The sequence below is a fragment of the Amblyraja radiata genome, chromosome 23, assembly GCF_010909765.2.
Source record: "Amblyraja radiata isolate CabotCenter1 chromosome 23, sAmbRad1.1.pri, whole genome shotgun sequence".
Taxonomy (NCBI): domain Eukaryota; kingdom Metazoa; phylum Chordata; class Chondrichthyes; order Rajiformes; family Rajidae; genus Amblyraja; species Amblyraja radiata.
Window position 1 is genome coordinate 29,005,292 of NC_045978.1, and position 27,168 is coordinate 29,032,459.

The window sequence follows — 27,168 nt, forward strand, 5'->3', positions numbered from 1 at the left end:
TAATGTATCACACAGCATCTCTGGAGAGAAGGAAATTGATGTTTCAGGTAACTCAGCGGGACAGGCAGCATCTCTGGAGAGAAGGAATGGGTGATGTTTCGAGTCGAGACCCTCCTTCTGCCTGTCCTGGTCCATCAAGCGCTGACTGATTAGATGCCTCGCTGGTCCCTCCATAGCAACGGCTGGTCACCGGCCCGGAGTGAAGCGCGGCCCCTGGTTACCGCCCCAGAGTGCAGCGCGGCGGCTGGTTACCGGCCCAGAGTGCAGCGCGGCGCTAGCCAGTGAAGGCGTGGAAAATGGTGACGAGCGTGCAGGTAAGAAGCTGCGGCTCATTCCTGTTTCTCCTGTTGTGCTGCCGGCCACACAACGCCTTCTGCAACCGTTAGGGCTAACAGTTTGCTCCCACACCGGACAGAAAAATGACCTGTCCCCTTTGAATCCCCTGTCCATGTTGCGCAGGCCGTGTTATTCCCACAGTCACCATAGCGATCGCTTTAGAACCGTCGTGTCGGAAGGAACTGCAGATGCTGGTTTGCCTTGAAGATAGACACAAAATGCTGGAGTAACTCAGCGGGTCGGGCAGCATCTCTGGGTGGAAGGAATAGGTGACGTTTCGGGTCGGCTCCCTTCTTCAGACTTAATTCACTAAACATTTCATGCGGCGTTTCTACCATCTCAAGTCAAGTCACATGTATTTATATAGCACATTTAAAATAATTAAATAATATTTGTTATATCTCATTAAATCATCCGATGTTTAGCACTGTGAGGATGCTGCTTAACGTCTATGGTGGCCATGATACAAAACAGTTATAGTGGTTTGTTTTGAGGTACCTGTTAAAGATTATTTAGTCTAAATGGAGACTGCGCCTCTTTAGGGAGAATTGACACATGTACCGACAACAGAACAAGGAAATTCGTACTTATAGCAGCATAACGGGCCTGTAAACATATAGATAATATACAACAATTCAAAAAAAAATTTACTCCACAATACTAATGAAAAAACTGGTAGTCCTTAATACAAACAAAGACCAAAATAAAAATTCATAGATGAGGTTAGTATTGAGTGTTCAAGAGCTTGATGGTTGTAGGGAAGAAGCTATTCTTGAACCTGGTGGTCATTGCTTTCAGGCTCCTGTACCTTCTTCTCGATGGCAGGGGTGAAATGAGACTGTTGTCAGGGTGATGTGTGACTATGATGGTATTGGCTGCCTTCTTGAGGTAGTGCTGCCAGTAGATCCCTTTGATGGTGGGGAAGTCAGTACCTGTGTTGGATCAGGCAGTCTGCTATTCTCTGTAATCTCCATCTTCCTGAGTGTTCGAGTTGCTGAACCAGGCAGTGATGCAACCAGTCGGTATGCTTTTTACTGTACACCTGCAGAGATTCAAGGGAGTATTTGTTGATATCCCAAATCTCCTCAATCATCCAAGGAAATAGAGGCAGTGATGGGTGTTCTTTGTGATTGCATTGATGTGCTTTGGCCAGGACAGATCTTCTGAGATGTGCACACCTAGGAACTTGAAATTGTTGACTCTCTCCATCGCCAATCTATTGCTAAAGACAGGTTCATGGATCCTCAGCTTTCCCTTTCTGAAGTCAACAACCAGCTCCTTGGTCTTGCTGATGTTGAGGGCAAGATTGTTTAAGAAGGAACTGCAGATGCTGGAAAATCGAAGGTACACAAAAATGCTGGAGAAACTCAGCGGGTGCAGCAGCATCTATGGAGCGAAGGAAATAGGCAACGTTTCGCGCCAAAACCCTTCTTCAGACTGATGGGGGGTGGCGGGGAGAAGAAAGGAAAAAGGAGGAGGAGGAGCCCGAGGGCTGAGGAAGGGGAGGAGACAGCAAGGGCTAAAAAATTGGGAGAATTCAATGTTCATGCCCGCAGGATGCAGACTCCCCAAGCGGAATATGAGGTGCTGTTCCTCCGATTTGCGGTGTTGCTCACTCTGGCCATGGAGGAGACCCAGGACAGAGAGGTCGGACAGGGAATGGGAGGGGGAGTTGAAGTGCTGAGCCACCAGGGAGTCAGGTACGTTCTTACGGACCGAGCGGAGGTGTTCGGCGAAACGATCGCCCAGCCTCCGCTTAGTCTCACCGATGTAGATCAGCTGACATCTAGAGCAGCGGATGCAATAGATGAGGTTGGAGGAGATACAGGTAAACCTCTGTCGCACCTGGAACGACTGCTTGGGTCCTTGAATGGAGTCGAGGGGGGAGGTAAAGGAACAGGTGTTGCATCTCTTGCGGTTGCAACGGAAAGAGCCCGGGGAGGGGGTGGTACGGGAGGGAAGGGAAGAATTGATAAGGGAGTTACGGAGGGAGCGGTCTTTGCGAAAGGCAGACAGGAGGGGAGATGGGAAGATGTGGTGAGTGGTGGGGTCACGTTGGAGGTGGCGAAACTGACGGAGGATTACTTGTTGTATGTGACGGCTGGTGGGGTGAAAGGTGAGGACTAGGGGGACTCTGCCCTTGTTGCGAGTGCGGGGATGGGGAGAGAGCAGTGTTGCGGGGTATAGAAGAGACCCTGGTGCGAGCCTCATCTATGGTGGAGGAGGGGAACCCCCGTTCCCTGAAGAATGAGGACATTTCAGATGCCCTGGTGTGGAACGCCTCATCCTGGGAGGAGATGCGGCGTAGACGGAGGAATTGGGAGTAGGGGATGGAGTCCTTACAGGAAGCAGGGTGGGAAGAAGTGTAGTCCAGATAGCCATGGGAGTCATAGAAACATAGAAATTAGGTGCAGGAGTAGGCCATTCGGCCCTTCGAGCCTGCACCGCCATTCAATATGATCATGGCTGATCATCCAACTCAGTATCCCGTACCTGCCTTCTCTCCATACCCTCTGATCCCCTTAGTCACAAGGGCCACATCTAACTCCCTCTTAAATATAGCCAATGAACTGGCCTCGACTACCCTCTGTGGCAGAGAGTTCCAGAGATTCACCACTCTCTGTGTGAAAAAAGTTCTTCTCATCTCGGTTTTAAAGGATTTCCCCCTTATCCTTAAGCTGTGACCCCTTGTCCTGGACTTCCCCAACATCGGGAGCAATCTTCCTGCATCTAGCCTGTCCAACCCCTTAAGAATGTTATAAGTTTCTATAAGATCCCCTCTCAATCTCCTAAATTCTAGAGAGTATAAACCAAGTCTATCCAGTCTTTCTTCATAAGACAGTCCTGACATCCCAGGAATCAGTATGGTGAACCTTCTCTGCACTCCCTCTAGGGCAATAATGTCCTTCCTCAGATTTGGAGACCAAAACTGTACGCAATACTCCAGGTGTGGTCTCACCAAGACCCTGTACAACTGCAGTAGAACCTCCCTGCTCCTATATTCAAATCCTTTTGCTATGAAAGCTAACATACCATTCGCTTTCTTCACTGCCTGCTGCACCTGCATGCCTACTTTCAATGACTGGTGTACCATGACACCCAGGTCTCGCTGCATCTCCCCTTTTCCTAGTCGGCCACCATTTAGATAATAGTCTGCTTTCCTGTTTTTGCCACCAAAATGGATAACCTCACATTTATCCACATTATACTGCATCTGCCAAACATTCGCCCACTCACCCAGCCTATCCAAGTCACCTTGCAGTCTCCTAGCATCCTCCTCACAGCTAACACTGCCCCCCAGCTTAGTGTCATCCGCAAACTTGGAGATATTGCCTTCAATTCCCTCATCCAGATCATTAATATATATTGTAAATAGCTGGAGTCCCAGCACTGAGCCTTGCGGTACCCCACTAGTCACTGCCTGCCATTGTGAAAAGGACCCGTTTACTCCTACTCTTTGCTTCCTGTTTGCCAGCCAGTTCTCTATCCACATCAATACTGAACCCCCAATGCCATGTGCTTTAAGTTTGTATACTAATCTCTTATGTGGGACCTTGTCGAAAGCCTTCTGGAAGTCCAGATACACCACATCCACTGGTTCTCCCCTATCCACGCTACTAGTTACATCCTAGAAAAATTCTATAAGATTCGTCAGACATGATTTACCTTTTGTAAATCCATGCTGACTTTGTCCAATGATTTCACCATTTTCCAAATGTGCTGCTATCCCATCTTTAATAACTGACTCTAGTAGTTTCCCCACTACCGATGTTAGACTAACTGGTCTGTAATTCCCCGTTTTCTCTCTCCCTCCCTTCTTAAAAAGTGGGGTTACGTTTGCTACCCGCCAATCCTCAGGAACTACTCCAGAATCTAAAGAGTTTTGAAAGATTATTACTAATGCATCCACTATTTCTGGAGCTACTTCCTTAAGTACTCTGGGATGCAGCCTATCTGGCCCTGGGGATTTATCGGCCTTTAATCCATTCAATTTACCCAACACCGCTTCCCGGCTAACCTGGATTTCACTCAATTCCTCCAACTCCTTTGACCCGCGGTCCCCTGCTATTTCCGGCAGATTATTTATGTCTTCCTTAGTGAAGACGGAACCAAAGTAGTTATTCAATTGGTCCGCCATATCCTTGTTCCCCATGATCAACTCACCTGTTTCTGACTGCAAGGGACCTACATTTGTTTTAACTAATCTCTTTCTTTTCACATATCTATAAAAACTTTTGCAGTCAGTTTTTATGTTCCCTGCCAGATTTCTTTCATAATCTATTTTTCCTTTCCTAATTAAGCCCTTTGTCCTCCTCTGCTGGTCTCTGAATTTCTCCCAGTCCTCCGGTATGCTGCTTTTTCTGGCTAATTTGTACGCATCATCCTTCGCTTTGATACTATCCCTGATTTCCCTTGTTATCCACGGATGTACTACCTTCCCTGATTTATTCTTTTGCCAAACTGGGATGAACAATTTTTGTAGTTCATCCATGCAGTCTTTAAATGTCTTCCATTGCATATCCCCCGTCAACCCTTTTAGAATTAATTGCCAGTCAATCTTGGCCAATAGGTTTATAGTGGATGTCGGTGAGAAGTCTATCACCTGCGATGGAGATAGTGAGGTCAAGGAATGGTAGGGAAGTGTCGGAAATAGTCCACGTGTATTTGAGTGCCGGATGGAAGTTGGTGGTGAAGTGGATGAAGTCAGTCAGTTATGTGTGGGTGCAGGAGGTGGCACCAAAGCAGTCGTCGATGTAACAGAGGTAGAGGTCGGGGATGGGGCCCAGGTACGTATTGAACAAGGATTGTTCGACGTACCCGACAAAGAGGCAGGCGTAGCTGGGGCCCATGCGTGTGCCCATAGCTACGCCTTGTATTTGGAGGAAATGGGAGGAGTCAAACGTGAAGTGTCAGTGGCCAGGTATAGGTTGCTTCTCTGGTCGAGGAAGAACCGGAGGGCTTTGAGACCATCCTGGTGGGGGGGATGGAGGTGTAGAGTGACTGGACGTCCATGGTGAAGATGAGGGGGTGAGGGCCTAGAGAATGGAATGCGCGGAGACGGCGGAGAGTGTCTGAGGTGTCTTGAACATAGGTAGGAGGGATTTAACCAAGGGGGATAGGATGGAGTCAAGGTATGTGGAAATGAGTTCAGTGGGGCACGAACAGGCAGAGACAATGGGTCTACCGGGACAGTCAGGTTTGTGGATTTTGGGGAGAAGGTAAAATCGGGCCGTGCGGGGCTGGGGAACGATGAGGTTGGAGGCTCGGTCGGGCAGGGCGTGGGAGTTGATGAAGTCGGTGATGGTGCTAGAGATGGTGGCCTAGTGCTCGTCAGTGGGGTCATGGTCCAGGGGTAGGTAGGAGCAGGTGTCAGAGAGTTGGCGCGTGGCCTCAGCTTTGTAGAGATCGACGCGCCAGACTACCACGGCACCTCCCTTGTCGGCTGGTTTGATAACCCAATCTGGATTGTTGCGGAGTGAGTCGATGGCAGTGCGTTCGAGGGGGAGAGATTGGAGTGAGACAGGGGAGTGGAGAAGTTGAGGCGGTTGATGTCGCGACGGCAGTTTTGGATAAAGAGTTCCTTTTCTCTAACTCATAATTACATGATTTTGTTCCAACACCAGTGGTATCATGAGCAAGTTTAAATACTGCATTAGAACTGTGCTTGGCTACACAGTCAGCCAAGAGTAGAGTGGGTATAGAGTGTGGAGCAGGGGACTGGGCACACAACCCTGAGGTGCTCCTGTGCTGATGTTTATTGAGGAGGAATTGGTGTCAGTTCCCTCTGTGGTTTGCTGACGAGGAAATCAAGATCCAGTGCATAGGGGTGAGAATAGACCAGTTCCCTGAGATTGATAACAGATTTGGTGTTGAGCACCACTGCAGTCAATGAACGACTGTCTGACTTGCGTGTCTTTATTATCCAAGTGGAGAGCCAGATATATTGCATTTCCCATTGATCTATTGTGATAGCAAATTGTGGTGGGTTCAGGTCCTTGCTACAGTAATTGATATGTGTCATAACCATCCCCTCAAAGTACTTCATCACCATGGATGCTGGTGCCATTGGTTAGTTGTCATTGAGACATGTAATCTCACTCTTCTTGGGCACCGTATTATGGATGCCCTTTTAAAGCAGGTGAGAACCTCTGACCTTGGTATTGAGAGGTTGAACATGTCCGCACAGCTTTTAAGAACACTGCCAGGTACACTATCAGGGCTGGACATTGACCGAGGGTTCACCCTCATGAAGGATCTTCTGATGTCATCCTTGGTGACTGAGATTGCAATGCCTATTATAGTCAGGAGCTATAAGGGCCTGAGAAGGAGCATTGGTGTTCTCCCTTTCAAAGGGAGCATAAAAAACATTGAGCTGTCTGGAAATGATGTATTTCTCTCGCTTGGTTTCACCTTGTAGGAAATGATGGTGAACAAGCCTGCCACAGTTGCCGAACATATGTCTGGTCATCTAATTTAGAGTGGAAGTGTTGTCTTAACTTTCTGATGGCCTCATTGAGGTTGTCTGGTCTTCCTATATAAACTGTATTGCCAAACCTGAATGCCTGAGATCTGGTCTGAGTAGATTCCGGGCCTCCTGGTTCATCCAAGGCTTTTCTGGTTAGGGAACACTAGGATGGTTTTGGTGGGGACACTGTCCACACATTTCCAGGATCAACTGTGGCATATTTGTTCAGGTCTGTTTCTGATTCCTTGAATTTCACCAACGCCAGGCTGTGGCAGAATCATTCCTCTGCATCCCCTGACTAGCTGTGCGCTATCCTCACTGCGAGAGCTGCAGCCAGGTGGTCTGATTTACCAAAATGGATGGAGTGATAGCCATCTTTGATGATGGAGTAATAATGGTCGAGGGTATTTTGATCCTCCGATGCCAGCACCAAGGAGATGCTTGATGGAGTGACTTCTTCAAATTGGCCTTGTTGAAGTCTAATTTTGACTTCATGTGTGCACGGCCAGTGTTTATCACTCAATGCAAAAACCAAGATGCAATTTCTTTATTAATTTGATTGAGGTCGACATTGGCCGCCCTGTACGAACCGAAAACGTACATTTCAAAAGATTTCTTTTTGTTTCGTTTATTGTCACGTGTACTGAGGTGCAGTGAAAAGCTTTTTGCTGCCTGCTCACCAGACGGCGGAAAGAACATACATGATTACAATTGGTTCAGTTGTCTACATAATAGTGACGCAGATATTTGAATTACAATTAAACACAAAGTACTTGTGCTATAACTCCAGAATAAGCATTCAACTTAGAAACCCAAGCCCAAAATCAATGTATTATCTAACTAAATACACCAACTTACAATAAATGACTCCATATGCAAAAAAACCCAGATACCTACATATTAATTAGCTCTTGAAAAAAAAGTATATCATTGGGGTTATCAAGTGCGCACTTCCCTTCATTGGTGTTTCGTTGAGTTAGGCCCACGACTCCTCGGGAAGACTCAACAGTTGGTTCTGGCATCCCAGAACAATAACCCCTCCCCTAATTAGCACATTCTAACAAATGCTAAACACCTGCAACTTATCTTCCACTAATCCTAGCCCATCGTGAAGCTTGTAACATCACAAATATTACCCTTGCATAAGACTGGGATACAATTGCACAGACTACAATTACAAAGAAATACACATACTACATGTCATATGTTTCCTTTCTGCCCCCAACTGACACTATTTATTCTCCACCAAATCCACCTACTGCCTTGCTCTGCAGCCTCTGACATTTGCTTTACAGCCTGATGCAAACTGTCCGTGAATTCCTAGCTCTTCAAATAGCAAAGTGGTTGATCTCTCTATGAAAGCTCTACAACCCACCCCTACCAGACATACTCTTGCTCTCCATCCTCGCTTCTCAACTTCTGCTGCCAACTACATATCTAAGCCTTTTCCTAGCCGCTGACCAACTGACCATAACACTATATCAGGCCTCAAACTAGTAGTAATTATTCGCTGCTGAACAACAAGCTTTCCTCCTAAATGTACCCGCATCTCCCAATTATTGGCTTCTCGTAACTGGCCTGACTCATACCTATCTGCAAACTTCCCTCCTCTACCTTTCTCTCCCTCACGGACAAAATGAATCGCTGCACTCCCAGTCCTGATGCCTACTGAATTCACCTGTACTCTCCTCTTAATTGCTGCAACTATGCACTTCAATACCTGGTTATCCCACCAAGTATACTAATTATCTTCCAATTAATGCACCTCGGGTTCAGGAATTGGAAGTAATGCAACACATTACCTTTTCTCTGCACCTTTTCTTCATGTGTTATTTTTGCCAAATTTTTAAACATTTTACAACTTTATATATCTGCTGATCAGTTTATAGTATGATGCCTAGTGAATATACGTCAGGCTGTTTTTCATAGACTGCAGCTTAGCATTCAACATCTTCATCCCCTCCAAACTGTTGCCAAGCTTGCAGAACAGGGTATCTGCGCATCCTTCTGAAACTAGTTCCGCAACTTCCTCATCCACCGAACACAATCAGTACAAATGGGCAGTAACACTTCCTGCGCGATAATCATCAACACAGGAGCAGCTCAAGGCTGTGTGCTTAGACCCCTGCCTTACTATACAAGCATGACTGTGTAGCCGGGTGCAGATCTAACCCCATCTTCAAAATCGCCGGCAACAACCTCATCTTGTTGGATAAATTACAGATGATGATCTGTCAGAGTATGGCAGGGAGATCGATCGACTGACCAAATGGTGCCAGAACAACAACCTTGCCCTCAACATCAGTAAAACCACGGAACTGTTTGTTGACTTTAAAAAAGGAAGGTCAAGCATCCATAAACCTGTCTTCATTGACAGGACAGTGGTTGAGAGAGTCAATAACTTCAAATTCCTGGGCAGGCATAACTCTGAAGATCTATCCAGGGCCCAGCTCATTGGTGTAATCATAAAGAAAGCCTATCAACATCTCTACTTCCTTAGACTGAAGAAATTTGATGTGTAGACGAATACTCACCTGAACTTCCACAGGTGTACAGTAGAGAGCATATTAACTGGTTGCATCATAGTCTAGTTCGGCGACTTGGAACACCCAGAAACAAAGAAGATTACAAAAAATGGTGAATACTGCCCAGTCCATGATGGGTACTGACCTCCCCACCATGGAAGGGATCTACAGGAGCCATTGCCTCAAAAAGGCAGCCAGCATTATTTGGAACCCACATCACCCTGGCCCTGCTCTAATTTCACTCCTGCCACCAGGAAGAAGTTATAGGTGCCTGAAAACTACAATGTCCAGGTTCAGAAGCAACATTTTCTCAACACTGTCAGACTATTGAACACTACAACCTTCACCTAAGCTCATAGTCATATCGACTTGGGGGGAGAAGGGGTGATTGTTTTTTGTCTTTGCGCTGTTATTGTTTGTTCTTTTAAATACTGAACTTTTATCTTGCGCTCTGTGTTTACGGAGTTCTATGTTTACATATCTGTTGTGCTGTTGCAAGTAAAAATTTCACTGTTCTGTTTCAGGATATATGACAGTAAAACACTGTTAACTTGATGTAACAAACTGCAATTCTCATAAGCCTTATGAACGGATATAAAGAGACATGATTATTTTCAGTTCATAGCAAATTGAAACGTATCCTCGCTATTCTCTCTGGAGCTGCTAACTCTCTCCACCACAAACCCACCAGTGTCAACTGGTACATGGGCTCCCTCCTTCTCCTCTCTGAAGTAAATGATTTGTTCTTGGGTTTTGTTAACGGTGATCGAAAGGTTGCTGTTGCGGCATCATTCAACCAGATGTACTTTCTTCTGTAAATTGACTCATTACCACCATCTTATGGCAATGATTGAGTACTACCTCACTATTTAAAGAGAAAGTTTATTTTAATAAACTGATTAGTCTGAAGGGTCTCGACCCAAAAGTCACCCATTCCTTCTCTCCAGAGATGTTGCCTGTCCTGTTGAGTTACTCCAGTATTTTGTGTCTATCGTCAGTTTAAACCAGCATCTGCAGTTCCTTCCTACACAAGTTTATTTTAACGATGCATTGAAACATAGAAAATAGGTGCAGGAGGAGGCTGTTCGGCCCTTGAGCCAGCACCGTCATTCATTGTGATCATGGCTGATCGTCCCCTATCAATAACCCGTGCCTGTCTTCTCCCCATATCCCCTGACTCCCTAGCCCCTACAGCTCTATCTAACTCTAAGAACTTTTAAAGAATGTTTACAGAGTTAGGATATCAAAACAAATTTTAAAAATGTAATCTTAAAAAAAAGAACTATCAAAAATGCTCCAGTGTTTGTCTACTCCTTTGGAGTGTCAGATTATGCTATAAACAGAATCTTCTTTTCATTTTAGAACAAAGAACAGTACAGCACAGAAACATGACCTTTCACCCATAATCTGTGGTCTGAACATGATCCCAAGGTCAAATAATCTCCACTTCCTGCTTGTGATCCAAATCCCTCCCATTTCTTGCATATCCATGTGCCAATCTAAAAGCCTCTTAAACTCCACTGTCATATCTACATCCACAACCACCAATGGCAGTACCTTCCAGACACCACCATTCTCTGAAAAAATAATAGCATGCGCATCACTTTTCAATTGAAAATTGTTCTGACTGTCTGCACCATCTATGCCTCTCATAAGTTTATAAACTTTTATCAGGTCTTCCCCCAGTGCTCCAAAGCTAGAAAATCAAAGTTTGCCAAACCTCTCCTCAAAGCTAATACCCACTAATCCAGGCAGCATCTTGGTAAGTTGCATCGCCCAAATGTGACCTACCCAAGAGTTTTAAAAACTGCAATATGATATCCTGACTCGTATATTCAATGCCCCAGAAGATGAAGCCAATCATATGCCATTCTATCTATTGGTGTTGCCACTTTCAGGGAGCTATGGACTTGTGGTCCCCATTATCCTCAATGCTGTTGAAGGTCTCGTCATTAACTGTATACTTTCACCTTATATTCAACCTCCCAATGTACTCTCATTAGTTTTGATTAAACTCCATCTGCCATTCCTCTGCCAATATCTGAAACCGATCTACATTCTGCTGTATCCTTTGTTGGCCTTCTTCACTGTCCGCAACGCCAATTGGTGCAGAATGTAGACTTACCTATCACAAATATTAGAGAGCCCAGGAATGATTCCTAAGGAACACCACTGTGCGCAGACCGTCAGCAGAATAAAGCCCTTCCACCACTGCCCCTCAGTCTTCTATGCATAAGATATATAGAACATAGAAACAGTATAGCATAGGAATAGGCCCTGTGGCCCACAATGTCTGTGCTAAACAGGATGTCAATTTAATGTCCTCTGCCTGTATGTGATCTATATCCCTTAATTTCCTGCATTTCCATGTGCCGATCTAAAAGCCACTTAAACCATACTATTGTCGGTATCTGCTTCCACTAACACTTCTGGCAGTGCATTCCAGGTACCCACCACTCTGCGGAAAACAAAATGCACTACACGTCTGATCTTAAAGCTAAGCTCTTTAGTCTTTAACATTTCCACCCAGGGAGAATGGTTCTTCTTCTTCTTGCGTATGGCGAGCACAGCCTAAAGTTGTAGGACAACTTGTTCTCTTTGATCTTATTTGATTGTGCACACCGGGTTGATTGCATTTGTCAAAACAGGGCGGACCACGTGAAGGTTGCAATCTCCCACCCCGGAGAATGGTTCTGATGGTTTACCTTATCAATGCCTCTCTAATTTATATAGCAATAGAGACTTGTAATAATTGTGGTAATAATTTTGTATAAATCAAAGTAGGACAAATTCAGAGGTGAAATGTGACATATTTATGAAAATATATGCTCATCTGACTATATCTTTGTTTGGGAGTATGAAGTCTTATTTAATTTTTAACTTTGCAAAACTATGTTGCCAATAAAATTGATTGTGCTTTTTTAGGATAACATGGAGAAGGATCAACGTAACATTATAGTTTTTAACGCATCAAAGAAAGAGCTATTTTCTACCACTAGTGGATACAAGTCATTGCAAAAGAAACTCCGCACCAATTGGAAGATACAAAGGCAAGTGTCTGTTTTAACAATATGGCTGTATTTCACAGGAGCATTTGGGGTTACTCCATGTATTAGGTAGACAAAAAAAATTAAACAATTGGTTTAGATACATACTCAAGATTGCATTTAGTAGCAGATACCCAAATGACAAACTGAAAGTAATAAATTAAATTTACTAAGAAATAGTAAACAGCAAAAAAAACCTCCTTAATCACAGACAGACATGGCCATGCTACGGTACGTTTTCTTTAGAATAGTAAAGAATTTTAATATGTTAAGAATTAATTTCTACAACTTTAGATAATTCATCAGTATTGAATAGTTACATAAGTAGAAATTACTGCTGGCCACTGGTATTCTTAGGTTGAAGCAGTTTGTCACATGTACTGATTTAGTTAAAAGTACCTGGCATAACTTCACAAAACAGGTAAATTTACTTCTTTACATTTACTAAACATTATTTACAATTTAGTATCCAATGAAATATTTGACTGTTAAAACACACTTGTGCTTTCGCTTTTGACATGCAAAATATTGTGATGTCTTGTAACCATGACTATTGGTCATTATTATTAAATAATCAGAAATTCAGTTTGGATATCTAATTTATCAAAATGCTATTAGCTAAAATCTTTGATAATACCTGCTTCATATGATATTGTTTATCTTATGGAGCAACCTGCTTGCTTTCAATATAGTGAGTTGCGACAAAATTGGAACAATGTTAGTGTTCAAGGTTCAGGAAAAGCAAAAGATTCTTCTCTTTGATGTGTTGAATTAGAGAGGAAAATCTATTAATCAAAAATAAATTGCAACATGTTTGTAATTTGTGCTGCCATCTAATTTGAATACCATTTCCACTTTGTGTCTGATTAATGTTTTAACGTAGCATGGCTAGATAAGCACAAAAGATACTTGGCTAGCTTTGAAAATGATGCTGTCTGTACAGCATGGAAATAGACCACTCGGACCACCATGTCACTTCAACCGGTGGGATCCCACCCATATTAATCCCATCCTCCAGCACTTGGCACATAGCCCTCCATGCCAAGGCAATACAAAGCTTGTCTAGCCACTTCTTAAATGGTGTCAACAACTCTACTTCCACCACTCACAGATAGTATATCCCAGGTACTCTCCATTCTCTGCGTGAAATTTTTTTTTCTCTTGAATCCCCTCAAAATCTTTTATCCCTAAACCTATGACCTCCAGTTTTACCTATCTCTGATGTGGGGAAACGTTTCCTGCAGTGTACCCTATCTATTTACATCCCTCAATTATTTCTCTTCTCAACCTCCTCCGTTCCAGGGAACACAGACCTTGTCTTCCCTCATAAATGAATAACCTCCTTTGCACTCTCCAACATTCACATCTTTTTTAGTGTGGTGACCAGAAATGCACAGTCATCTAGCTGAGGTATGACCAATGTTTTATAAAGTTGAAGCATAACGTCCCTGCTCTTGTATTAATGCCTCAACTAATGAATGCCATGATCCCAAATGCCTTCTTAACAACTTAAATCTATCTGTGCCACCACCTGGAAGCATCTTTGCACTTGTGCACCAAGGTCCATATGTTCTTTCATGCTCCCTAGCACCCTACAATTGTTGGTGAATGTCATAGCTTCATTAGTAGTCACATTTATCTGGATGAAACTCCATCTGTCATTTCTCAATCCATTTCATCGACATATGGATGTCATCCTGCCATCTAAGGCCACATTATCAACAACTCTACCAAGCTTAGTGTTATCTGCAAACTTGCTGATCATATCTCATATATCTGCATTCAAATTATTCATGTATATTGCAAACGATGAGGGACCTAGCACCTTCCTGTAGAACACTACTAGTTACAGGCACCCAAACACATAAAAAGTCCCTATCTTCAAGCTAGCTTGGATATAATTTATAAAAATGCCCTCTATCATTGGCCCTAACATTTTGAACATGTCTCCCATTGGGACATTGTTAAAGTATAGCTAAACCACATTTATTGACTGTTCAATACCTTTTCAAAATGTTCTATCTCATAATCAAGAGAGGATGAAACCTTAATTAGCATTTCACTTTCAAAAATGTGTGCGCATCCATAATTACTGCTCCAAGAAAAGAACCAATCTCTTTTTGAAAGTTTATTTGATAAATTCAGTCGGAAAAGCTGAACTTGATATAAATCCTTCACTTTCCATCTTTAAATTCATAATACTAAAGGACTATAAATTCCAAACAATTAATGTACATTCTACAGAGTAGTAATGTCTGAAGCAAGATGGGTCTGCAGATATGCTGTCGTAATGTTGTTGAAAACTAATCGACTGCGATCTGTCCCTAATTTGGAATTCATATGTTCATTTGTTTAACTTGTATTGGTTCGATTTCGGGGTAAGTATTTCAGGCATAATGTGTATTTTGTCCTTGACAGTTTTAAAGATGAAATCACAGAAGAGAAACTAATAGGTGTGAAACTGTGGATCACAGCTGGTCCCAGAGATAAATTCACTGCCACTGAAGTAAGTGAGCGCATTTATTTCTCAAGTCATTAAGTTACATAGCATGGAATTGATCCTCTTGTCCTTGCCCACCAAATTGCCTACCCTGGGCTGATCCTATTTGCCTGTGTTTGGGCTATATTCCACTAAACCCATTTTATCCCTGTACCTGTCAAAATGTATTTTAAATATTGTGATTGCACTCAGCTCTCCACATACTCATAATGCTCTGTGTGAAAAGAGTTCTTCCTCGGGTCCCCTTTAAATCTTTCAAATTCAGATTCAGATTCAACTTTAATTGTCATTGTCAGTGTACAGTACAGAGACAACGAAATGCAGTACAACGAAATGCAGTATCTCACCTTCATATCTCACCTTAATTCTATGCCCTTCAGTTTTAGACTGTCCTACATTGGGGAAAAAATAATGTGACCATTCACTTCATCAATGCTCCTCATGAGATATATTTTGATTAATATCACTCATTTCATATGAAACATCTGAAATGTATGTTGTTATTTAAATACTTGCTATATTTTTTAGTAAAAAAAATATTTTTAGCAAGCTTAAATTTTTGAAATTACTGTGTGTATATTTTTGAATTTATGAATTGAGGAATGTTCTTAAATTCTGAATTGGTCGTTGTAATTTTTTCCCCATAATTTTAGCTTGATATATTGAAAAAATACCTGGAACGTGGAGGGTGCATTCTTGTGATGCTGGGAGAAGGTGGAGAATCTAAATATGACACAAATATAAACTTTTTATTAGAGGAGTATGGAATTATGGTGAATAATGGTGAGTATTGTATATTTTCTTTAAGCCTAATTTTTGGCACTTGATTCTTTGTGTTTATATCACATACTCATTATTTAAATATCATTACTTGCAGATGCTGTTGTAAGAAATATGTATTATAAGTACTTCCATCCCAAAGAAGCTTTAATATCAAATGGAATTTTAAACAGGTAGTTTTGAGCATAATTTATTTTTCATTTTACCTGTGTCTTGAACAAAGTGGAATGTTTTGTTTTTATGAAGTGTCTCTCCCATAGAAATAGAAAACTGAAATGCTGGAAACTCAGCTGCTCGGGCAGCATCTATGGGAAGAAAAATGAAGTTAATGTTTAAGGCTGATCCTTCATTAGAAGGGGGAGACAGATAAATCAAGTTCATTTTAAATGGCAAGGTGGGTGAGGGAGGAATGGATAGGATATAGGGAGTATCCTTGATGGGGAGGTTCAGGGTTGTCATGGTGATGAACTGTTGTTGTAGATATCTGTATGATGGGTTAGTGGTGAGAAGCATGACTAAAATAACATAAAAGCTATAAAATGAAGCTGGCTAGACAGTCAGAACACTAACAAAGGAATGTAAAAAGCGTAATATGCAGAGGTGTATGAAATGCCCAGCAAGTAGGCCAGGAGGAGAAAGACTGAACCAATATTACTGAGAACTGACCTACAGCAGAACTGTTTAGTTGCAATACAGAGAAGGCAAATCACCTAAAGTTGCAAGGCATCCATTGCAGGTGGAAGATGAGATACTGCCGCTCAAACTCATATTAGGCCTCATTATATTCCTAATGTGTAGGCAGGTCAAATGGGAGTGGGATGAAGAACACATTGCCTTCATCTCGCATAGGATTTGATCTAATTGCTATTGATTGTGTGAAATGGATTTGTTTAGACCTTATGACTTCTTCAAATAGATAATAGAGAAATTATTTGCAGAGAAATCAGTCGAGCAGCTGGGAAGTCTGTGCCTGGAATGATGGATGAAGAAAACAATGGCAACAACTTGCAGTAGGTTTTCTAGTATATTAAATTAATTCATAGTTGTTGTCCCATAGAGCTGTACTAATCATCAAGAGTGCATCAATTGTACTCTTGAATGATTACCTGTGATTTGAATACATAAATGGACAACTTTCTTAATTAATACAGATATCTAAGTTATAGACTAAATTATGTGATAAAAAGTCAGTTCCTGAACACTATAAATATAGTCCCACCGGCACCTTGTACAGATGTAACATAACATCCCAACTTCTATACTCATGATTGATGGAGGCCAATGTGCGGAAGCCTTCTTGATCACCTTATCTCTCTGTGATGCCACTTTTAATTAACTATGTACCCACAGTTGTAGATCCCTCTTGCTCAAAACACTACCCAATGCCCTGCCATTTACTGTGAAGGTCCTACCATGGTTAGACGTCTCAAAAGGCAGCACCTCACATTTATCTGCATGAAACTCCATTAACCGTTCCTCTGTCCTTGCCCAACTGATCAAGATCCTGCTGTAACCTTTGATAACCATTTTCTTTATCTACAATACCACCCACTTTAGTGACATTACCTTCATACACATTAGAACATTTTCCTCAACTGTAATACTGACTGCCCACTTCCATTGACTGCCCCAATTTCCTCGCTCCTCCTGTCTTTCTCCACTGTAAAAACAGGAAAGATTGAGGACCTTGCCCATCTCCAGTGGTTCCACACAGAGACTGTGTGATTACAGAGATTACTTATAAAATCTCTGGATTATCCTTAATATTAATATTGCTTCTTATCAGCAAAGTGCACCAATGAGGATGGTAAAAATAACATCTGCCTATGTTCAATGACAAATCTGCAGATTTTATCTGTGGTCCACTTAAAGCTAGGGGGGTTGTAATCACATGGAATTCTAATATGCTGAGTTTCCAAACAATTATTTTTCTTGTTTCCTGGAAGTAGATTCCTAGCACATATTTTCATTATGTTATGTAAAATAGATTATGAACAAATTGACTATCTCGTACATTTTGTTAATCTTGTTGGCATTATATGCTACAGAGCCCTGACGTTTGTTTATCCATTTGGTGCTACACTGAGTGTCATGAAACCGGCCATTGCAGTGCTGTCGACAGGTTCTGTGTGTTTCCCCCTCAACAGGCCAATTCTGGCCTTCTACAATTCCAAGGTACTGTTCAAATCTATCTATATTACTAAAAGTCGGAACTTGACCACTCCCTGGTGTTCTGTTTATTGATTTTAGAAAAAACGCTGCCACTTACGGCTGTGATTTGTGGCCATCTTACTCAGAGTCCCCCTCCGTTGCGCAGGACAAGAAGATTTTTCCCATCGATTAAAAATAAAAGAGTTATTAGTGTTTAAAAAATGTTGAGATTCTCTCTCCTGAAGGCCACGCCCCTTCCGAAGGGATTATAAAACCCGGAAGTGTTGAGTGCCTCAGTCAGTCTCTGCAAGATGGGGGAGTGAGAGGGTCACGTCCCTCAGTCTGAGCTGTGAATAACACTGAGCACATGTCTACTACACTGTGAGTGGTTTTACTGACCTGTCAGTGCCCTTAATGTGGTTTGAAAATATAGTTCAAAAATGCTAAAGCTGTGTTGCCTTTGGTTTGGAAATGCTAAAGCTGTTTTGCCTTCGGTTTGGAAATGCAAAAGCTGTGTTGCCTTTGGTTTGGAAATGCTAAAGCTGTGTTGCCTTTGGTTTGGAATTGCTAAAGCTGTGTTGCCTTTGGTTTGGAAATTCTAAAGCTGTGTTACCTTATTAAAGTTGCCATGCCTAATTAAAGTTGCCTTGCCTTCTATATAATTAAAAGTCTAATCTTGACCACTTCCTGTTTGCGCTTTACATTGATTTTAGAAAAAACGCTACCACATACGGCTGTGATTTTTGGCCATCTTACTCAGAGTCCCCCTCTGCTCATCAGGTGCTGAAGATTTTTCCCATCGATGAAAAATAAAAGAGTTATTAGTGTTTTAAAAATGTTGAGATCCTCTTTCCTGTCAATCATGCCATTAAGGCCATGCCCCTTCTGGTGGGAGGGGGGACTATAAAACCCAGAAGTGTGGGCGTGGCTCTGCAAGATGGAGGAGGGAGAGGTCACGACTCGCTGTCTTTAGTGGCCTTGCACCCTGTTTGAAATGGTATGAAACTGCACTTGAATTTGGTGGCCTTGCACCCTGCTTGAAATGGAATTTCAAGGAATAGCCGTGAGTCAACTGCCAGATCACCAGCCATGAGTGAGTGAGCTAGCAGCACAACAGGCTTGAGTGACTGAGCCGCCAGCCCACGAATCAATTCGGCCCACAGAAAGCCGCCCCCCACTGGCCACCAATATTGGAATTGGTGGAGAGGTGGAATATTGTATTGGGGGACCAGCCCTCCCGTGTGATGCTGGGACCCAACGGGGTCCCACTTAGTCTAGTAATACCTATAAAGGTTTAAATATCTTACATGCACACCATGCAGGAGTGGGCTCCTCACCAACAAAATTATATTATTGTTATGCAGAGAGTGCAGCAAGATTCACTGGATTAGTTCATGGGATTACAGGTTTATTGTATATGGAAATATTGCATGAACTAGGCCTACAAGACTCAGAAGGACACATGCAAGGATTATGTTTCCCTTGGCTAAAGAGTCCAAACAAGGGGCTCAGTTTTAAAACAAAATTGATTTGCCATTTAGGATTAAAAATAAGAGATTTATTCATGGGGGGGGTGGGGGGAGTAGTGAAATCAGATGCCATTGCTACATTTAAGAGACAGCATTGTACAGCATTGAAGGAAAGAGCTAATGCAAACAAATGGGATTAGTGTGAATTGGCATAATAGTGGCATAGATGTGTTTTTTGGCCGTTTGCATTTTCAGTGTATATCATTTAAAATTAACTATAAATTCTGGGCAATTTCAAGTTTCTTTATGATTTGCAGTATCATTTAATCCTGCTGAATTGTCTGTGCTGTGAGATTTATTTTGGTTTGAGTAACAATGATAATTGTCTAGATCGTTTAAAAAAATGTAAAATGTTTTAACAGCTCCAAGGTGGAAAATTGGCTGTTCTGGGATCTTGTCATATGATCAGTGACCAATATTTTGACAAAGAAGAAAATGGCAAAATCATGGTATGTTGTTTGGGACATATTATTTAATTGATACATTTTAAATTGACTGCGCACATTGTTTCCCATTCATGCTCTGATTTAAAATGTTGAATGCACCCCCAGGGTTTTGATGTGGAAAAAATATTCCAATAAAATAAATGAAACCAACCAGCAGCCACTCAGAATTGCGAATGACAAACGACTGGCCATTTTCCCATCTCCACCTCTTTCCTCCTTCCTCAGGGACCGTTCCTTCCTCAACTCCCTGGTTAACTCATCCCTTCCCACCCAAACCACCCCCTCCCCAGGTACAATCCCCTGCAACCTCAGAAGATGCAACACCTGTTGCTATACCTCCTCCCTCTACTGTCCAGGGACCCCGACAGTCCTTTCACGTTAGGCAGAGGTTCACTTGTACCTCCTCCAACCTCATCTACTATATCCGTTGTTCAAGATGTGGACCCTTATACATCAGCGAGACCAAACACAGACTGGGCAAACGTTTTGCAGGACACCTTCGCTCAGCCCGCCTGAACCAACTTGATCTCCCGGTTGCTGGACACTTTAATTCTCCTTCCCATTCCTACACAGACCTTTCTGATCTAGGTCTCCTCCATTGTCAGAGTGAGACTAAACACAAATTGGAGGAACAGCATTTCATAGTTTGCTTGGGCAGCTTACAGCCCAGTGGTATGAATATTGATTTCTCTCACATCAGGTGACCTTGGCATTTCCTCTCTTTCTATCCCTCCCCCACCCAAGTCGCACTAGCATCTAATTTTCACCTTACAGCCTGTTTCCTTTATCAGTTACTTTTTTGCATATCTTTCATTGTTCTTTATCTCTCCACATCACCGTCTATATCTCTCGTTTCCGTTATCCCTAACCAGTCTGAAGAAGGGTCTCGACCAGAAACGTCACCCATTCCTTCTCTCCAGAGATGCTGCCTGTCCCGCTGAGTTACTCCAGATTTTTATGTCTATCTACTGGTTTGTATATATTGACCACAAAAACTAGTGTGTGCAAGTTGGTTATCTAATTTTCCTTGTATTTTTGAAAATGTGTTTGAATTTCTTGAAGTAAAGATTTTAACAATTAATTTAAATATCAGTGATGATGCACCAGATATATGTAGCTTGAAATATTTAGTATATATTACAAAGCATAATTGCAATTCAATAAACATCTTGTATCCGAAGCAAGTTGGCATAATTATATATCCAGTGGCCAAGGCCAATCCAGATACCTGTTCATATTCACCACAGCAGTTGGGGAGTTAAAGTTAAAGAAGGGACTCTGCTGCTTTAAAAAAAAAAAAGCTAAAAAATGCAGTGCTGGACTAACTCAGCGGGTCAGGCATCATCTCTGGAGAACATGGATAAGTGACGTTACTGCCTGTCAACCCTCCTTCCTGGCTGTTAATGGGTTGGTGCAGGTGGATTAGGAGGGGAGGTGGGGTTGTTGGGCATATGTTTGGACAAAGGCCAGAGATGAAAAGACAAAAGGATTGAAGTGATGTTCAGGTGGGGCACAGGGGAGTGGAATGGGCTTCTGGGGGAGAAGGGGGTGGAGTTTGTTGTTTACTAAATATGGAGAATTCAATGTAATCATAATAGTACTTTATTAGCCAAGTATGTTTTGCAATATACGAGGAATTTGATTTGCCATACAGTCATACCAATAAAGAACAACAAGACGCACAAATAATTTTTTAACATGAGCATCCACCACAGCGACCCCCACATTCCTCATTGTGATGGAAGGCAAAAAAAGTTCAATCTTCTTCCCTTCTTTGTTCTCCCGGGCAATCGGTCCCTGAGTCTGGGCTAGTTGAACTTTCTGCGACTTGAGCTTCCCGACATCAGTCTCTACCCAAGACTGCGAGCTCCTCGATGTCGGAATCCACACGTCGCAGTTGGAGCGCCAATCCCAGGCAAGGGATTGCAGGGTCCGATGGTAAGTCTACGGCCCCGCGGTGGGGCTCAAAGTCAGTCTCGTGCAAGGTCGCAGAGCGACCGGAGATACGATCCGGAAAACAATCGCATCTCCGGCAAGGTAAGAGATCGAAAAAAACATTCCCCCGACCCCCTCCCCCACATAAAATAAACCAGAGAACATTAACACGTACTTTTAAAACACACTAAAAATAACAAAAAAAGTCGAAAAGACAGACAGACTGTTGGCGAGGCTGCCATCGCTGACGGCGCCACCCAGTGGATCGCACAATTGGTTTTAAGCTACCCATATGGAATATGCTTATATTTAGGCAGCATCTTTGATGAACGTGGATAGATGACAATTCAGGTTGGGACCCCTCTTCAGACTGATCTGAGTGGGGAGGAGGAAGAAAGCTTGAAGAGAGTAGGGCATGGCAGCCTAGCACTTGCACCTCATTTACTACATCTGTTGTTCCCAATGTGGCCACCGGTACATCAGCGAGACCAAGTGTAGTCTTGATGATCATTTTACTGAACAATTATGTTTGGTCTGCCAAGGCCTGCAGGATCTCTCAGTTGCTATCTATTCTATCTCATTCCCATATTAACCTTTCTGTCCTGGGCCTTCTCTATTGCCAGAGTGAGGCCACGTGCAAACTGGAGGAACAGCATCTCTTATTTATTTTGGGTAGTTTACAACCAAATGGTATGAACATTGGATTCTCCAGTTTTAGGTAACTATCATTTCCCCCTTTCCTCCCCGCTCCACCCCAGTGCCCCACCTGAACTCACATTCATTTCTCCCCTCCTCTTCTACCTACATTCCTTCCTCTAGCTTCACAATTCCCAACTATTCATTCCTTTTGTGCCACACTGTCTATCTTTTAATCTCTGGCCTTTGTCCAACCGTCTGTCTATCAATATCCCCCCACCCCTTCAACTATACCCACCTATTACTTTCCAGGCTTTTTCCTGCTCCTCTCTTCCAGCTTTCTCCCTCCCCTCCACATTCAGCCTGACCTGAAACATTACCTGTCTATGTTCTACAGAGATGCTCCTGTCTATGTTCTCCAGAGATCCACTGAGTTACTCCAGCACTTTGTCTTTTTTTTAAATAAACCAGCATGTGCATATCCTTGTTTCCACATTTTGCTGCACTGAAAACCCGGCCATCTAATACAGTAATTAGTTAAGTCACCTTTCACTGAAATCTTTCAGTACTTTGGGGCTTTCTCAAAATAGGATAATCAGCATAATTGTGTATCTGGACCACACTTAAGTGCAAAATTTGCTACCTTTTGAAATGTGCACTGAATTCTTATGATATTCTTAGTTGTTGAATATGGAACTATCTAATTGCAAGCATTAAAAAAAAATCACCATAATCCATTGTAATTGATGGAATATTTCTAACAATTTATGCTGTGGTTTCTCATTTTTCACTCCTTTGTCTCAGGATGTTGTCTTTCAGTGGCTGACTACAAATGAAATCCATTTAAACCAAATTGATGCTGAGGATCCAGAGGTAAACTATATGCAGTAATTGGTGGGGAATGGATCATTTGTTTCTTATAAGAAAACTGTGGATTTCATTTAGTGGGGGAAAACAATTGTCCTAAACATCCTACCATACCAAAAATGTCAATACCTGCATTCAACATGCTGCCAGCCGTGCCATTCAACCATATTTCTGAGATTGTAATACAATAATTCAATTTGACTAACTTTCTAACCTCTCAGACTCTTTGCATTAATATGTACAATTTAACCATTGCATTTTTTATGCTTCCATCTACTCTTCCTGCTGAACTCACTTAAAAGCCTTGTCCATACCTTTGTTATCTCTAGACGACAATTCCACCCTTTAGGCAGCATCACATGTTCCACCTTTCATAGGTTTGAGGTCATCCTGATTCTGCTCCCAATTAAACAATACACCAATTTCAAAACTCTCCATCAATGTTTTTAAATGTCACCATTGCTGTGATCCTGCTTCAGTGCTTGTTTGAATGCCGTTGATGTGTATGCTCCAATTCTGGCATCTTGCTTTCAATTGCTTCTCTATTGGCAGCTATTCCTTCAGGTACTAATGCCCAAAAACTGGAATTCCTTCCCTACACCTCTCCAAACCTTCTTTCCTCCTGTTAAAATGTACTCATATTACCAAGCTCTCTTAATCACCTAATATATCGTGGCATCAATGTTTTTTCTTGATAATGCTCTTATCAAGAGCTTTGGGATGTTTAATTATGTTAAAGGTGCAATATAAATACAAATTCTTGGTGGATTAAATGAAAAATATTATATTTCTTGTCACTTTTATTAATGGAAAAATTCAATCTTAAGATTTCAGATTATACCATGCTTCCAGATACAGCTAAACTGTCGGACAGACTGAGGGTGTGCTTGCAAGAAGGGGATGAAAATCCACGGGATTTTACGACACTATTTGACATGTCGGTCTTTAAACTGGACACAATGGCTCTCCCAAAAGTTATCACGTCAGTATTAGATCAAAAGTGTCTGCTTTTATCTGAGAGATGGATTTTAAGTACAAAAGAAACAAGGATTTAAGATAACAGAAAAATGAATGGTGCTTTTATTTTTGTCCACATTTTGTATTATTCCTTCGCAGACAGAAGAGGGAAAACAGCTTTATTCTAGGTTGACAACTGTGTTGAACTGTTTGGATGATAGTTTAGCACTAATGTGCTATGCTGTAGAATGTGGTCTTAATGCTTGACATGGCCATAATTTCCCATATGGGAAGAGAGGTTGAATCTCAAAACAAATTGCTCAGAGCTATGTCCCATCCAGCTTCTAAAGTAGCCAGTTAGCACTCTTCTCAGACATTAAATGGTTGCCAGCCCATTTTCTCTGCCAAAAAAATACATGACTCGTAGGTTTTTTTAGTTACTTTGGTAATTGACATTCATGGCTAACGCAAAATATTTTTTCGAACCAGTGGAAAATTGTAAATTAATTGTTGTAAAGTAGACAACACGAGGAGCTGTAGATGCTGTAAAACACAAAGCGCTGGAGTAACTCAGCAGGTCAGGCAGCATCTCTAGAGCGAATGGCTAGGCGACGTTTTGGGCTGAAATTAGGACCTGGGGAAGTGTGGATAATTAAACACTTTGTTGAAAGCTGGGTCATGTTATATTTACCAACATGAGCCAACATTACAGTCGTGCAAGATTTCAATATTTCATGTGTTTCCAGGGCTTATGAACAACTAAATGTGAAGCATGAATCACTTCAACTGATACAACCTCAGTTCGAAACACCACTTCCTACACTGCAGCCAGCTGTAAGTAAATTTGCAAGCCTTAAAACAGAATATTAAAGCAGCCATGACTCTATTAATGGCAAATGAGATCAAATAATCTTTGATCAAATGACCTGTTACTCATCATTATGCTCTTCAATAGTAATTTACTGATCACTGTTGTTTTATTTTTATATCAGCATTATAAGACAAACATTATAAATTGCCTTGTTACCATCAAAGTGGTGTTGAAAATGTTGGGGTGATAAGACAAGAGAATTGCAGTCCTGCAACAAGAGACCTGGCAGAACATTACCACTTTGATTATAATTCAATACTTGTGGCAATCAGACCATAATGTTGATGGTGTGATGGGTGTAATGTTAAGTTCAATACAAAAAATGTATTTTCTTTGTCCATCATAATTATGATATTGCCAGTTACAAAGTTGTGCATTTAAATTTTCAGCGTAGGTTACATTCACAGTGGCATGGGACATAAATGTAGTTCATTTATTATTGTTCATCAGGTCTTTCCTCCCTCCTTTCGAGAGCTGCCAGCGCCAACATTGGATCTCTTTGATCTTGATGAAACATTTTCATCTGAAAAAGTCAGGCTTGCTCAGCTGACCAACAAATGTGAGCAAATAATTTGTGTCTATCGCTCTTATCATGTGTGCATTAACATTTTCAGATAGTGTAAATTCCAAATGTAGTGAAGGGTCAGCTGAAACTACTTCTGCTAATTGGATGATCAGCAAATTAGTCAAGGGATATGCTTCAGCATCTAACATGAAAATCGTGAAAGTGCCAGCAATTATCACCAAATATGCATTGAACAATTGACCAGCAGCTATTTTGAGGCTCATTTATGATAGAGGGGGGAAATGATTATACATGGCCTTTTAGGAAGATTCCAGGTTTATTACTGTGCTTGTAAATATATTGGCCTATAGCTTCACATTGTTGATTCTGGCAACAAATGTTAGTATCATATCACTGAGCCAGACTAAGTGGTAAATAAACCTAACAGCATCAGAGTGGCTTCAATCAAGCATTTGGTTACTAGGCCTGGTAGAAGGCTATAATTTACAACTAACACCCATGATACTTGATCTTTCAGCTAGGAGAACTATTCTCTCTTATTATTGCTTACTCTTGCTTGATTTATTAGTGAGATCTTAAATAATGAAAGGGCTCACAAGAGCCTAGTATAAGTTTAATAACAAACTGGCATTATACCTATATTGATTTGTTTTCAGGTACCGATGATGATCTGGAATTCTATGTTCGCAAGTGTGGTGACATTCTTGGTGTATCAAACAGACAAGAAAACAAAGATGCAAAAGAAATTTTAGAACACATCTTTTTCCAAGTGGTGGAATTTAAGAAACTGAATCAGGTAAAATTTAAAGTTGTGAATAAACACTTGCAGCAGAGTGTACGTATATCAATCCCTTTTTAAATTGCAAATGGACAGGATGCAATAAAACCTATTCAAACACATTGTTTCTAATTCCCTAGTAATTATACTCTGTTTCTCTGCAGGAACATGACATAGACACAAATGAAGATGGAATAATTAATTTACAGAATGAAAACTGAGTAGCTGTGTTCCAACTGATTCAGCAGATCTTGGAGATTTCAGCAGCATCTTTTACAATTTGCAAATTGTTGGATTCCTTACTCAAATTTTATATTTTTGTATTAAAGAGTTGATGACTTTGGCCGTCTACAACTTCAACATATTTCATACACTACTGTTACATTATGATGAATTTATCCTCCAAAACAACATAATTTGTATATACATCTCCAGTTACAGAACCATTAGACATTAGTTTTAGACATTAATTCTCGCCTTTACGTTATTTTATATTTAGAATGCAACTCATACATGAAATTATTTTCATATTATATTTACTTTATTGTACTTAAGTATTGCTATTTATCTACTTGTTTCCAGTATGTATTTTGATTTGTAAATAAAAAAAATATCCAATATTTAAAGTTTTTGGCTTCAAATAGCACGGCAGTAGCTGGGTGATAATGCAAGGGGTTCTGCCAACTTCTACAATACATAAAATACAATAAGTGTCCCAAATAAACTGTAAAATGGCAGCTTCTATTTTTTTTTTTTTTTTGTCAATTTTCTCTTGAAAGTATCAGTACATATCTTCTTGATTCACTTTTGGGTGTTCC

General features: G+C 41.5%; 1 protein-coding gene across 1 annotated transcript; it reads left to right on the forward strand.

The window, feature by feature from the left end:
- Nucleotides 1-237: 237 nt before the first annotated feature.
- Nucleotides 238-26,970, forward strand: ift52 (intraflagellar transport 52). Its single transcript, XM_033041908.1, has 14 exons — nucleotides 238-314; nucleotides 12,253-12,377; nucleotides 14,793-14,880; nucleotides 15,528-15,657; nucleotides 15,752-15,827; nucleotides 16,593-16,664; nucleotides 17,703-17,829; nucleotides 19,697-19,783; nucleotides 23,156-23,224; nucleotides 24,046-24,200; nucleotides 24,922-25,009; nucleotides 25,497-25,605; nucleotides 26,229-26,368; nucleotides 26,515-26,970. The coding sequence occupies exons 1-14, from the start codon at nucleotides 297-299 to the stop codon at nucleotides 26,569-26,571; spliced, it is 1,341 nt and encodes a 446-aa protein (XP_032897799.1). The 5' UTR covers nucleotides 238-296; the 3' UTR covers nucleotides 26,572-26,970.
- Nucleotides 26,971-27,168: the final 198 nt, after the last annotated feature.

Bases quoted from the DNA above. Each gene is read 5' to 3' on its own strand.
- ift52 (XM_033041908.1), top strand. The intron at 12,378-14,792 runs GCAAGTGTCTGT...TGTCCTTGACAG, and splicing joins ACCAATTGGAAGATACAAAG to TTTTAAAGATGAAATCACAG. The intron at 16,665-17,702 runs GTAGGTTTTCTA...TATATGCTACAG, and splicing joins AACAATGGCAACAACTTGCA to AGCCCTGACGTTTGTTTATC.